The 13,971-nt window shown below is 46.9% G+C and overlaps 1 protein-coding gene across 2 annotated transcripts; it reads left to right on the forward strand.

Moving 5' to 3' along the window:
- Positions 1-501: 501 nt before the first annotated feature.
- LOC120999358 (TAR DNA binding protein) lies at positions 502-12,556 on the forward strand. 2 transcript variants are annotated; one of them, XM_040430230.1, is made up of 6 exons: positions 502-801; positions 5,526-5,775; positions 6,631-6,794; positions 6,878-7,018; positions 8,252-8,449; positions 10,880-12,556. In XM_040430230.1, the coding sequence occupies exons 2-6, from the start codon at positions 5,535-5,537 to the stop codon at positions 11,414-11,416; spliced, it is 1,281 nt and encodes a 426-aa protein (XP_040286164.1). In that variant the 5' UTR covers positions 502-801; positions 5,526-5,534; the 3' UTR covers positions 11,417-12,556. The 2 variants fall into 2 exon arrangements, with proteins under 2 accessions (XP_040286164.1, XP_040286171.1); XM_040430237.1 differs by having other exon boundaries at positions 513-801; positions 8,279-8,449.
- Positions 12,557-13,971: the final 1,415 nt, after the last annotated feature.

Below are 13,971 nucleotides of genomic sequence, written 5' to 3' on the forward strand. Positions count from 1 at the left end.
ATTATAGCCCCCAGAGCTGTTCTCTGGTGGAACAAGTCTTGGTAAATCTGCCTCACTGCGTTAGGACTAGACCTAGGGGCTCATTCACACAATAGTTTCCTCCATCTCTGTGCACCACCACAGACTGAGCCCATAACAGTCAATGGTACAAGTCACGCTGGCAGGAGAGGAGTCAGTCAGACTCCAATTTATTGATGCAGAAAAAAACAGACGCACAATTATCGCACAGAAGACATAACACGTCTTTTGTTCGTGGACAATCTGAACGGCCGTTGTACACGATGCTGACGTCATCCCTCTCGCGCTATAGAAACACACAGGACCTGACTCTTCCTCACTACAGGCCTAGATTTTCCCCTTTGTCTAACGAAAGACCAGCACATGCTCCCGCCCCACTGCGCAGGCGCACCGTTACCCGCAGACTCGGACGCCACCATTTGTTAAGATTAAGGGGAGGTTGGAACACTTACGACTCCCACCAAACAGCCTTCAAACGCACTTTTCTGAAACTGTGCGCTATTTATCGAGTTCTAGCAGCGGATACCAAGCATTGATTATTTTACTTACGTGCACCGAACCAGGAATCATAGGTTCGTCACCCCCCTTGTTTACGGCAGTGGTAGTGCTCAGCAGGCGAGGAGCGCTTGAGTAGGAGACGTAAGCGCCATTTTGTGACGGAGCTCGGGAGGTGTGAGGATATCGGCGGGAAGAGCTGAGCGTTGCTGGGTTTTCGGCCGTTACCCAGTTGTGAGGCATTCGCCGCCACCAGGGAGCACTTCTTTAGCTTTGGACCTGGAGCATGTGAGTATCCAGCGGCCGGCGGGATGGAGCTTGTGTGGCTGCCGCATGGCGGGGGGCGGCCGGGCCTATTCTTAGTTCGCTTCCTTGCCGTGTATTACATGCCTGTGCGCCGCTGTTTTGTGTCCATTTAGGAACTCTGCTTCCTTTAATAAAACAACCTCGCATCCCCCCCCCCCCCCCCTTCTTTGGCCTCGTTCACACGGGCTTGTTGGAGCCCGCCGCGTGTGAGCTTCGTGTTTCCTGGTGCTGCAAGTTAGGTCCAGAAAATCCGGCCGTCACACGGAGGATGAACTGTCCTGGAAGAGGCCTGTGTTGGGACCAGTTACCATGTTTGCCTATCTGATGAAGCTGCTGTCTCATTAGTAAAGCCTTATTCACACACCTGTGCTTTAGGCTCCATTCGCACGTCTGTGGTGTTGCGGACCCGCAGCACACCCGCCCGGCACCCCTATAGAAATGCCTATTCTTGTCTGCAAGCTGCGGGCATGAATAGGACATGTTCTATATTTTGCGGAGCTGCGGACCTGAAGATCGGGGCTGCGCTCTGCAAATGCGGATGCAGACAGCACACTGTGTGCTGTCCGCATCCATTCTGTCCCTATAGAAAATGAATTGATCCGCAATTTTTTGGGAACGGGTGCGGAACGAATGCGGACGTGTGAATGGAGCCTAAGGCTACTTTAACACTTGCGGCAGCAGGGTCCGGCATGCCGTGAGGCGGCCTACAAAAACTACAGCACTCTTTGGTTTTTGTCTGGTGCCTCTCGGCTTGTTTGCCGCCCTGCTACCGGCCTCCCCTCATTATAGTGAATGGGGCCAAAGCGGACTTGCTGCCGCAAGTGTGAATGTGGCCTAATGGCCCATTTAGACTGCCTTAGGCTACTTTCACACTGCAGTTTCTGGGTCCGCCTGTGAGATCCGTTTCAAGGCTCACAAGCAGCCCACAACGGATCAGTTTAGCCCCAATGCATTCTGAATGGATGCGGATCTGTTCAGAATGCATCAGTCTGGCTCCGTTCTGCCTCCATTCCGCTCTGGAGGCGGACACCAAAACGCTGCTTGCAGTGTTTTGGTGTCCGCCTGGTGGTGACGAGCGAAATGGATCCGTCCTGACTTACAATGCAAGTTAATGGGGACGGATCCGTTTACATTGACACAATATTGGTGCAATTGTAAACGGATCCGTCCCCCATTGGCTTTCAATGTAAAGTCAGGACGGATCCGTTAGACATTTTATTTTTTACTCAGTTACACAGACAGATCCGTACTGAACGGATACCATAGTTTGCATTTATAGGTGCGGATCCGTCTGTGCAGATACCAGACGGATCCGCACCTAACGCAGGTGTGAAAGTAGCCTTAGTGCGTTGCAGACCCGCAAAACATGGGTAACGGCCGTGTGCGTTCCACAATTTGTGGACCGCACATGGCCTCAACCATAATAGAAAACTCCTATGAGGGTAAGAATAGGACACGTTCTATCTTTTGCTAAACAGACATATGGAAGAGGAAAGCACATGGGTGATGCATGTGGTATCTGTAATTTGTGGATCAGCAGTTTAAGGTTGTATCTACACTAAAATCTTATCTCTATCCACAGGAGAGGGTTTAATCTGATTGGTGGTGGTATGATGGCTAGGACCCCACTGATCCTGAGATTTTCCTGTCTGAATGGAGTGGTGGGTCAGGCGTGCATGCCGATGGCCTATTTAGGGCTTGTTTACACGACAGTGTAAAGCCCGTGCTGTGGAGCGCAAATTGCGGTCTGCAATGCATGGGCACCGTCTGTGGGGCAGGTGCATGGGGATCGCAGACCCATTCACTTGAATGGGTCTGCAATCCCTCCATTCTGCAAAAAGATCAAATATGCTCTTTTTTTTTTTTTGCATTGTGGGGGCACGGAACCCCAGAAAGAACTCCGTAGTGTTCCGTTCCGCATCTTTGGATTTGCGGACCTATTGGTCCGAATCCGTGATGCGGAATGCACACGGAACGGTGTCTGTATTGCGCATCCGCAAATGCGGTCTGCAATACGGCAATGGGCATCACACGTTTGTGCGAACGAGCCCTTACTCTGTGGGGCAGTTGGACAGAGCTCTGGACTGGTCTCCGATATATACACTGCTCAAAAAAATAAAGGGAACACAAAAATAACACATCCTAGATCTGAAGTAATTAAATATTCTTCTAAAATACTTTGTTCTTTACATAGTTGAATGTGCTGACAACAAAATCACACACAAATTAAAAATGGAAATCAAATTTTTCAACCCATGGAGGTCTGGATTTGGAGTCACACTCAAAATTTAAGTGGAAAAACACACTACAGGCTGATCCAACTTTGATGTAATGTCCTTAAAACAAGTCAAAATGAAGCTCAGTAGTGTGTGTGGCCTCCACGTGCCTGTATGACCTCCCTACACTGCCTGTGCATGCTCCTGATGAGGTGGCGGACGGTCTCCTGAGGGATCTACTCCTGGACAGTCTGTGGTGCAACGTGACGTTGGTGGATAGAGAGACATGATGTCCCAGATGTGCTCAATTGGATTCAGGTCTGGGGAACGGGCGGGCCAGTCCATAGCATCAATGCCTTCGTCTTGCAGGAACTGCTGACACACTCCAGCCACATGAGGTCTAGCATTGTCTTGCATTAGGAGGAACCAAGGGCCAACCGCACCAGCATATGGTCTCGCAAGGGGTCTGAGGATCTCATCTCAGTACCTAATGGCAGTCAGGCTACCTCTGGCGAGCACATGGAGGGCTGTGCGGCCCTCCAAAGAAATGCCACCCCACACCATTACTGACCCAATGCCAAACCGGTCATGCTGGAGGATGTTGCAGGTAGCAGAACGTTCTCCACGGCGTCTCCAGACTCTGTCACATGTGCTCAGTGTGAACCGCTTTCATCTGTGAAGAGCACAGGGCGCCAGTGGCGAATTTGCCAATCTTGGTGTTCTCTGGCAAATGCCAAACGTCCTGCACGGTGTTGGGCTGTAAGCACAACCCCCACTTGTGGACGTCGGGCCCTCATATCACCCTCATGGAGTCTGTTTCTGACCGTTTGAGCAGACACATGCACATTTGTGGCCTGCTGGAGGTCATTTTGCAGGGCTCTGGCAGAGCTCCTCCTGTTCCTCCTTGCACAAAGGCGGAGGTAGCGGTCCTGCTGCTGGGTTGTTGGCCTCCTCCACGTCTCCTGATGTACTGGCCTGTCTCCTGGTAGCGCCTCCATGCTCTGGACACTATGCTGACAGACACAGCAAACCTTCTTGCCACAGCTCGCATTGATGTGCCATCCTGGATAAGCTGCACTACCTGGGCCACTTGTGTGGCTTGTAGACTCTGTCTCATGCTACCACTAGGGTGAAAGAACTGCCAGCATTCAAAAGTGACCAAAACTTCAGCCAGGAAGCATAGGAACTGAGAAGTGGTCTGTGGTCACCACCTGCAGAACCACTCCTTTATTGGGGGTGTCTTGCTAATTGCCTATAATTTCCACCTGTTTTCTATCCCATTTGCACAACAGCATGTGAAATTGATTGTCACTCAGTGTTGCTTCCTAAGTGGACAGTTTGATTTCACAGAAGTGTGATTGACTTGGAGTTACATTGTGTTGTTTAAGTGTTCCCTTTATTTTTTTGAGCAGTGTAATAAATGGAGCCACGTGCATGCTGGACCTGAAGTCAGTGGTTTCCATCGGTGATTGTGATCAAAAGCTTAGAACAGGCGCAGAACGTTCAGTCATCATTGTGTAGGCTCCACTCTTGGTTCTTGCTCTAAACCAGGCATGCTCAACCTGCGGCCCTCCAGCTGTTGCAAAACTACAACTCCCAGTATGCCTGAACAGCCTACAGCAGGGCATTGTGGGAGTTGTAGTTTTACAACAGCTGGAGGGCCTGCTCTAAACCACTCATTTTTGGTGGACCCTGATGCCCTGTAACAAGCTGTAGACATATAGGTATGGGGGATGCATCATGGGGATCCTGTACCGACCAGTCGCCCATATGTATCAGACACTTTTTTTTTTTTTTTTTTATATATGCAGCTTTTTGAAGGCAAAACCAGGAAAGAATAATAAACCAAGGCCTTGTATGAAGGAAGGACACGTCTTTATAAATCCACTTTTGCCATTGGAGTAAAAAATGGCATCCAGTAACCTGAACAAGTGGCTGCACTTTTTTTGTAATGTATAGGGGCAGTGATACTGACCATTTCTGTAATGTGTTTAATTACTGAAATTGTACATTTCCATTAGAAAAATCGCTGTAAAGTGGCCCATTTTGAGTCTTAGCCACGCCCCTCTGTCTTCTGTTTACATAACAGTGGGGACTTGCTAACACTGATTGTGTAACCAGAGGGGCGTGGCTAGGGCTCCAAATCGGCCACTTTACAGCTATTTTTTCTAATGGAAATGTAAGTTTTCAGTAATTGAAACATTACAGAAATGGTCAGTATCAATGCCCCTATACAGTACTAAATAAAAAAAAATAATGACCGTAACACTTTAAAGCACCCGTCTCATGAAGTGATGGCATTTTGCTAGGCCCCTTCATTCTGATGGTTGGTGGGATCCCAAAGGTAGGAACCATGTCCTAGCAGTGTGCGATCACTCCATGAGATGGGTATAGTCCTTATTAAAGGGTTGACAGTGTGTGCTGTGAATGTCTTGTATAGAAAAGTCCACTCTGGATGACTTGAGAAGCTAACGTGGTGACTTGTCTTAGTTTGCAGCCATGGAAATGGAATATATCCGCGTGGCAGAGGATGAGAATGAGGAGCCAATGGAAATTCCATCTGAGGATGATGGCACCGTTCTGCTGTCTACTGTCACTGCCCAGTTTCCTGGTGCTTGCGGCCTCCGATACAGGAATCCGGTGAATCAGTGTATGCGTGGTGTCCGCCTGGTAGAAGGCATTCTCCATGCTCCAGAAAATGGATGGGGAAATCTGGTTTATGTCGTGAACTACCCAAAAGGTGAGCAGTTTTCATTTGTGTGGAGCCATAGTGGAAATATCTTTGAGATTGCAACAGAAGCCCGTATGACTTTACAGCTGACCTGAAGATGCCACAATGCAGAATACCACTTAATAAAGGGGTTGTCTTAAGACGGAATGTTTATTGATCAGGTGGACATTTGAGAGGAATCAAACGATTGGCATGGGGTGACATTGCTTGCAAGTATTTAGTGCTTTTTAAAATTATTCCTAGTAGAAGTTCCTTATTAGAATGTCTTTGGACTGTGGGAGGAAACCTATGCAATCGTGGGGAGAGTTGGATTTTTAGGGTACTTTCACACTAGCATTTTTCTTTTCCAGCATTGAGTTCTGTCCTAGAAGCTCAATACCGGAAAAGAACTGATCGGTTTTATCCCCATGCATTCTGAATGGAGAGCAATCCGTTCAGGATGTCTTCAGTTCAGTCTTTTACTGATCAGGCAAAAGATAAAACCGCAGCATGCTACGGTTTTATCTCCGGCCCAAAAAAAACGGAAGACTTGCGTGAATGCCGGTGTAACGTTACATTACCCTACTTCATGAAATTTCCCTACCTTGTAACTTCCGGAAATGACGGTGAGGAGGTGTGCTGATCTGTGCATGCGCAAAACTCTGGTTTAGGGAAATCTCATAGCGGAGTTCAGCTGGACACCGGGACACCAGCCTTAGGGTAGGGAAAAATTATGGCCCAGTGCGCAAGCGCAGCTAACTACAGAACATGTCCCTGTGTGGTGAGAGGCAGTACTAGCAGTCTCCTTGTTGGGCACTACAGCGGCCGCTCTAGTTTTAAGTAAGTTTTGTAATTCATTTTACACTTTTTTTTTTTTTTTTACAGATAATAAAAGGAAGATGGATGAAACTGATGCTTCTTCTGCTGTAAAAATCAAGCGAGCTGTGACTAAAACCTCTGATCTCATTGTGCTTGGCTTACCATGGAAAACAACAGAGCAGGATCTAAAGGACTACTTCAGCACCTATGGGGAAGTCATTATGGTCCAGGTATTGTTGCTAAAGTCCCCCCCAGTGCCTACTGTGGTTTCATGGTTCTTGCCACTTAACGCTTTTTCTTAATGTTTCGCCAGGTTAAAAAAGATGCCAAAACCGGCCATTCTAAAGGTTTTGGCTTTGTAAGGTTTACTGAATATGAAACGCAAGTGAAGGTGATGTCCCAGCGTCACATGATAGATGGAAGATGGTGCGATTGTAAGCTGCCTAATTCCAAGGTAAAGCCACGTTCACGCTTTGGTGTCTGAAGTGGTCGGTAGTGAAGACCCTTCATCACTAGTACATTTTCTGTTTAAACAATAGCAAAGATATACCCCAAAAACTAACACAACCTACAGTGTAAAAAGTGCAGTGATTCCCCACAGTAACGCTCCACATGGCTGCGTGTGGTCTGTGACTATCGCCTTTCCTGACCACAGGTATGTGAGCTGAACTCGCAGTATCATAGTGATCCTGGGATGCACAACCTGCAGCTGTCAAACAGACCACTTTTCACGGACCATGCAATTTAAAAATAAAAAATTTGGGGGGGGGGGGGTGCATGGCTATGTATATAATTCATTATGGGGAAAGAGGGATAACTTTTTTTTATTTTATTTTTTAAATACTTTGATCTTCAGATCGCTTGTTCCTTGAGACTTACTATTTTCTTATAGAGCTGTCACCTGTGGGGCTCCTTGAGAACTACAACTCTAACATGGGTCTCATTGTGGCCGGCTGCCTGCTTTATTATATAGCTGTCACGTCTTCATATGCAGTGGGCTCAGCATTGCAGCCAACTCTATACAATCCCTTGAACATTATGCACTTGACGGCTGTAGCAGCTACTATGTGAAGATTGAAGTAAATGGGCTTTGGATCCACAGTTGTCGGCATGATTTGTAGGAAGCTACCATCTTTAAAGGGGATATGTCACAAAAGTCTTTACTGCCAGTTAAAACCAGACAGTGACACACAAGTCCTTTGGTTCTAATCTAGTTTCATGGTAGGAGGGAAAAAAAAGCTAAAATACTGGAGTTCCCACACTAGCCACTAAGGCCAACAACATGTGCCACCTTGTGGGCTGTACAGATCACTTCAGCCATTATCTTCACAGGCAGGATTATAATGACATATCTACTCGGTGTGCCTATAAAATCCTCCCATAGAAGCCAAGGATTGCCCTACGGTTGACAGCACACATGGCCTATACTAGCGGCTTTAAAAAATGTAATTGCTGTCAAACAGCTCAGGCAAGATGGCTGCCTCCACCAAAAAAGTTAAACCTAAAACCCTGATTTTAAATTTTTTTATTTTTCTGACGCATTCTCTTATTAGCTGTATATGGAGGGTTCTCTGGAAATGTTAAAAGCTCTGCTGTGTACAGAAGTTCTGGGTGCGTCTCCCATTCACGTGTCGCTGCCATGTCACTTTATTTCTATTCATCACGATGTTGGGATGCATACTTCTAGGCCTCACTCATTGTGGCTTCTCTACAGCAAAGCCCGGATGAACCGATGCGCAGCCGTAAGGTATTTGTTGGCCGGTGCACTGAGGATATGACAGCGGAGGAGCTTCGCCAGTTCTTCACACAGTACGGGGAGGTTGTGGATGTGTTCATCCCGAAGCCATTTAGAGCGTTTTCCTTTGTGACCTTTGCCGATGACCAGGTAAGAGGCTGTTAAATTATATATTGAATCTGTGATCTATTCTGCATGAGTAAATGGTTTTTAATGTGTTCATTCATAAATTTTAAGGGTCTTGTGTCAAGTTTTCAAGCATTCCCCTGCCCACAGGATAAGGGATAACTACCTGATTGGTGGTTGTCCAGTTCTCCACATATACCCTGCCCATCCATTTATACAGTGCTGCTGTAGTCTTCAGAGGCTCCCATGGGGAGTGAATGCAGAGTCAGGGCTGTGGAAGACTTGGCGCACTCCCTTTTAAGTGGCTTTCCCATTAAGTAGATCAAATATACTGCAGAAGTAAGCGGTGATATCTGGGGGGTACTGTGCTCCCTTCCCCTCAACGAGGTATTCCGGTTTTAATGATTACATTTTAGAGAAGACGTTGAGCAGATTTCTAATATACATCTATTTAAAATTTTGTTTGTGGACCGTAATTATATCTGTCTGTCACTCCCTAGAGGTAAAAAATATGGTACAGTCCATTTTAGTCCTGTAAAATGCATCCATAGGAGGGCTGGTTAGTACTAAACATGGCGTCAGTAATGTCATAAATTGTATGGTAATGTGTCACATGACGGCCATTGATGCATTACACAGGACTGATATGTACATGGACTGTACCATTCTTCAAATAGGGGTCAGCTGTCTGATATGAGCTATGTATGTATGCTGAATTTTATATACATGTATATTAGAGGATTGTATAATTTCCTATTATATAGGCAAATAAACAAATTCTCCTGTATGTGGGCGATGTATCTCTGGCTTCCACAGATCAGAACTATTCATTATCCTTGACTTTCTATGGTGAAAATACTAATGGATCCCGTTCTTGTCTGAGCGTTTGGCAGGTTCTGAAATGTGCTCGCACTGACAATTGTGGATATGACAGACCACAAGTTTTCTTAGCTTTCCCCTTTTGGCCATGTGGCTGTCTGGATTTAAATGTGTTGTCCCATCTCTATACTTGTGGCACATCCACGGTATGTCAAAAATGTCTGAGAGGTAGGTCTCAGAAGTGGGACCAGCACAACTATCTTGAAAAGGGGACCCACACTTGTCTATTTTCGAAACTTCCATAGAAGTGAATTGAGATCCATGCATGCACAGCCAGCTATAGTTTCACAGCAGGGTAAGGTAGGTACTTCTCAAGATAGTAGTGGGTCCAAGAGTTTATGCCATTAATCCCCAGATGAGAGCACTCATTTAAAATCTTATCTTTTGCTTGACTAATGCAGGTCATTAAGAGTGGCTGCGTTCAAGGCTGAACCCTGACTAGCTTCCCTTTCCTTGCATCATGTAGCTTGTTGTGAAGCTGGTCATCAGCATGCTAGGCAGAGACTTGCACCTAGTAAAGAACCCGATGATGTCACTGGCACAAATGGGCAGTGTATATAGCTGTTCTGGGTGGTTTTAGAGGAGAGTGTCAGTGATGCCCAGAACAGTGCTGTACACTACCCATTTAAGTTGATTTCACCAGGCTTATTGCTAGGTGGAAGTTTCTGCCTAGCAGATTGATGTGAAGCCTGATTCCTCACCAGCATTAGGGTACTTTCACACTTGCGGCAGGACGGATCAGACAGGCTGTTCACCCTGTCTGATCCGTCCTTCCGCTATTTTGCTGGAGCGGCGCTCCGTCCCCATTGACTATAATGGGGACGGGGCGGAGCTCCGGCGCAGTTTGCGGTGAGAGGACGCCGGACTAAAGTCACATGCAGGACTTTTAGTCCAGCGGCCTTTCACCGTGCACTGCTGCGCAGGAGCTCCGTCCCGCCCCTATTATAGTCAATGGGGACGGCACGGCGAAATAGTGGAAGGACAGATCCGACAGGGTGAACCGCCTGTCGGATCCGTCCTGTCGCAAGTGTGAAAGTACCCTTAAAACGGACTGTGCCCTGCACAAGTGGAGCATCTGAGCAAGGAAATGCTGCACTCCGACATGGTAATGGAGTGAAGGGGAACTTTATATCTGGCTTCAGCCCTGAACCTGGACAAGCTCTTTAACCCGTAGGATATCGGTCACAAATCCCAGTGCCATACAGCTACAGCGCTCTGGGCTGGCGCAGGAGCTGCTCCTGCCTGATCAGCTGCAGTGGTTCAGCAGTCACTGATGGCTGTATGCGCTGGCATCAGTGAAAACACTGATGCCAGTGCATTAACCCTTGCGCTGACTGCTGCACGTTCGGTATCCTGCGGGGTGGCTATCTGCTTCCCGCACTGCTGTGAAGAGGACCTGCTGCCTTCTGGGAGAGCCTGTGAGATCCAGCCCCCTGGATCTCACAGGCAGGAAGCTGTAAGTGTATTACACTGTGTGTAACTTAGTTTCAAGTAAAAAAAAAAAGTGTCCTTTGGTGCTAGAATTGGATTTGTATATGTCGCTTCAGTGAGTGAATGTCTTTATTTTTTTCCAAGGTTGCCCAGTCCTTGTGTGGCGAAGATCTGATTATCAAAGGAGTCAGCGTTCATGTATCTACAGCTGAGCCTAAACACAATAATAACAATAGGAGCCCTTTGGAGAGGGGTGGCAGATTCCCAGGACCCAACTTTGGGAATCAGGGATATCCTAATAACAGGCCAAACAATAGTGGCCTTGCTAACAACCAGCCTAATAACATGGGGGCTGCTGCTGCTGGTGGTGGTGGTGGCATGAACTTTGGGGCATTTAGCATTAACCCTGCAATGATGGCTGCTGCTCAGGCAGCCTTACAGAGCAGCTGGGGGATGATGGGTATGCTTGCTAGTCAGCAGAATCAACCTGGTCCACAGGGTAACAATCAGGGGCAAGGGAATCAGCCAAGAGACCAGCCACAGAGTTTTGGCTCGGGTAGTAATTCCTATGGCTCGAACTCTGCTATAGGCTGGGGTTCTCCTAATGCTGGCTCTGGTACTGGGTTCAATGGGGGCTTTAGCTCGAGCATGGAATCAAAGTCCTCAGGTTGGGGTATGTAGATAGTATGGCTCAGTGTGGGGGGTAGGCAAGTCAACATTTCCTAATTTTATGGTAAGTACAAGTGTAAAATTTAATTTACAGAATTTTCCTTAGAGGTTTTCTTCAAGCTTGCTGGTGGTTCAGCTGCATATCTTCTATGAAGGAAATATGGTGTGAGCCCATGATTAAGTAGTTCATGAACCCTACCTGCCTGTTGAAGAAAACTACTTTGTTTTTGTTTGGCATAGGCCAGTTACTAACTTAAAACCACAAAATATATCTATATATTTTTCTTTGATGTAAATGAATCACATCTTGTTTAGTACAGTCTTCCTAAATTGTGTTTACTGCTTCAACTACTGATCTCTGCTCCGCACATTTGTCTCTGGGACCAGGCGCTCAGTTCTGTTTTATATCCTTCCCTGGAATCAATTCTTCATAATAACCATCAAGAAGTCTTCTGCTGCACACAGTGATTCTTAAGACGGTGGGTGATCCAATTTTTGTCCACTACTTTATTTCATGGAAATCGTACCAGCACTTTGAGAACGCACGGCTGTGAGATGGAACCAGAAGGCTGTTTGAACTGTGGGATTGTTGGTACCAAGGCATGAGAGGCTTGGGGTATGAGCGAGATCCAGAGAGCATGCAGAGACCTGGTGGTGCATTTTGGGATTTTTTATTTTTTTTTCTAAACGTTGGAGATGTGTCTCTCGATCCAGTGGCCATAGTGAGCGTGTGCAGAGAGCAGTGGGAGCAAGTAACGTACGAATGTTTCTTGCATTCAAAGGACTTGTTCATTTGGAAGACTGGAGCTTATTTTTTTTCCCTGCCTAAAAGCTATAACTGTTTGAAATAAGTTTGTGTACAAAAAAATTCCCTCTCCTTGAAATGTCTACTGCTGTGAATGCTGTATGAGGTGTGCATTCTTTTCTGTTTAATGCTAATGTGAGTCCTTGTGAACTGCATATGATGCTGGTGGGGGTGGGTGGTGAACGCTCTGGAGTGAAATGAAAAATGCTCCTGTTCATAGTGTTGGGACTGTTTCGGTTTGTAAGTAATAACCAGAATGCTGTTTGCTGCAGTCATGTGTTCTGTGTTTGGATGCTTTTTACAAGACCTGTCATTGTAGGATTCTTAAATAAAACTGTTTAAACAAAGGTGTTTTTGGTTTCTTTCTGTGGGCTTAGAGGGAATGCATTTTTTTCTACTATAAGTCATCTGTAGGTGTGATGGCCTGCATAACTTGAGTATTGCTTTGCATGGATGCCTTCCTCCACTCAAAGCATGCTGCTAAAAGCTTAAGCCCCATTCACACAAACTTGAGGGATCCGCAAGCTACAGCAAAAGATAAGGACATGGCCTAGCTTTTGCTGTATTTTGCAGATTATTGACTCATTCAAGTCGGGTGGGTCTGCACCACAATACAGAATTCGCATGGCCAGTGCCCATGCATTGCGGCCCACAGTACGGGCACAGCGACTATACGGTCATGAATGATCCCTTAGGCTTCAGGCTTTTTTTTTTTTAATACGGCCATCGCACGTCCATTTTAAGAACAATGGTTGTCTATAGGGTGTTTCACAAAGCTTCTTTTTTTTTTTTTTTGCCTACAACAGCACCCCTGGAAAGACCGCCTCCACCTCCTCAGGACAGGAAACCAGAATCGGAACCACCTTTTAAGAGGTACCATCCCCTCTACCTCCAGTTCTGTTTCCTGTCCTAAGGGACAGGTGGGAACCTGATCTGCTGGTTGAGTTAACATGGAGCTGCGGGGGCCCCGGCTATGTAATGGTGTGAGGAGGGTTTCCCCTCTGCAGCATAAGACTGGGATCCCTTCTCTCCTACCCCTTTCCGTTCTCCTTCCTGGGCTTCTGCGGCCGTATTGGCATGTTCGGCCACGGGCCCGCGTTCTGAAATCCCTTCCGGGTTGCGGCGTTGGGAGGAAGCATACGCTGCAGAAGGGGGAGCCAGCATGTGTGTGCCGAAGAGAAAAGCCCAGCCAGCTCACTGCCATGCTAAGTGGGAGAGGTTGGCAGTTCCTCCATTCTGGCTGGTTTGGCTTTATGAACATGGAGCAGGCTCAGTGCGCTGAAACCACCAGTACCACAGTGGGGTAAGAAGGGTTGTACACGGCATGTTTTTATAGTATATGCTCATGGGTCATGTTTTGTGCTTAGGTGTCTAAGTAGTCTTCCAGGAATACCTCCAGAGCAAAAGAAAGGGGATGTGCGGTGTGTAAAAAGAAGCTACCTTCTGCCTGAGCAAAACCCCATATGCAGAGTGTGCATAAGCAAGTTAATGGAGGAGGCTCTGTCCCTGATGGGCAGCATTAAACAGATGATCAGTGAAGTCAGTCGGTTAGCGGTTTGATTAAAAGCCACCCCAGTACTTCTGCAGCTAAAGATTCCCCCTCCAGTTACAGTGATGTACTTTCTGATTTGGAAGAATGGGTGTTATCAAATGAGTCCTCTGAGGAGGAGTCTGCAGCGAAGCCATGGTTTCATGTTAAGAACACTAGCTCCCTAGTCAAGGCTGTTAGAGCTACCATGGGGTTGCTCTTATCCAAGCCACC

Source organism: Bufo bufo, chromosome 1 (assembly GCF_905171765.1).
Source record: "Bufo bufo chromosome 1, aBufBuf1.1, whole genome shotgun sequence".
NCBI lineage: Eukaryota > Metazoa > Chordata > Amphibia > Anura > Bufonidae > Bufo > Bufo bufo.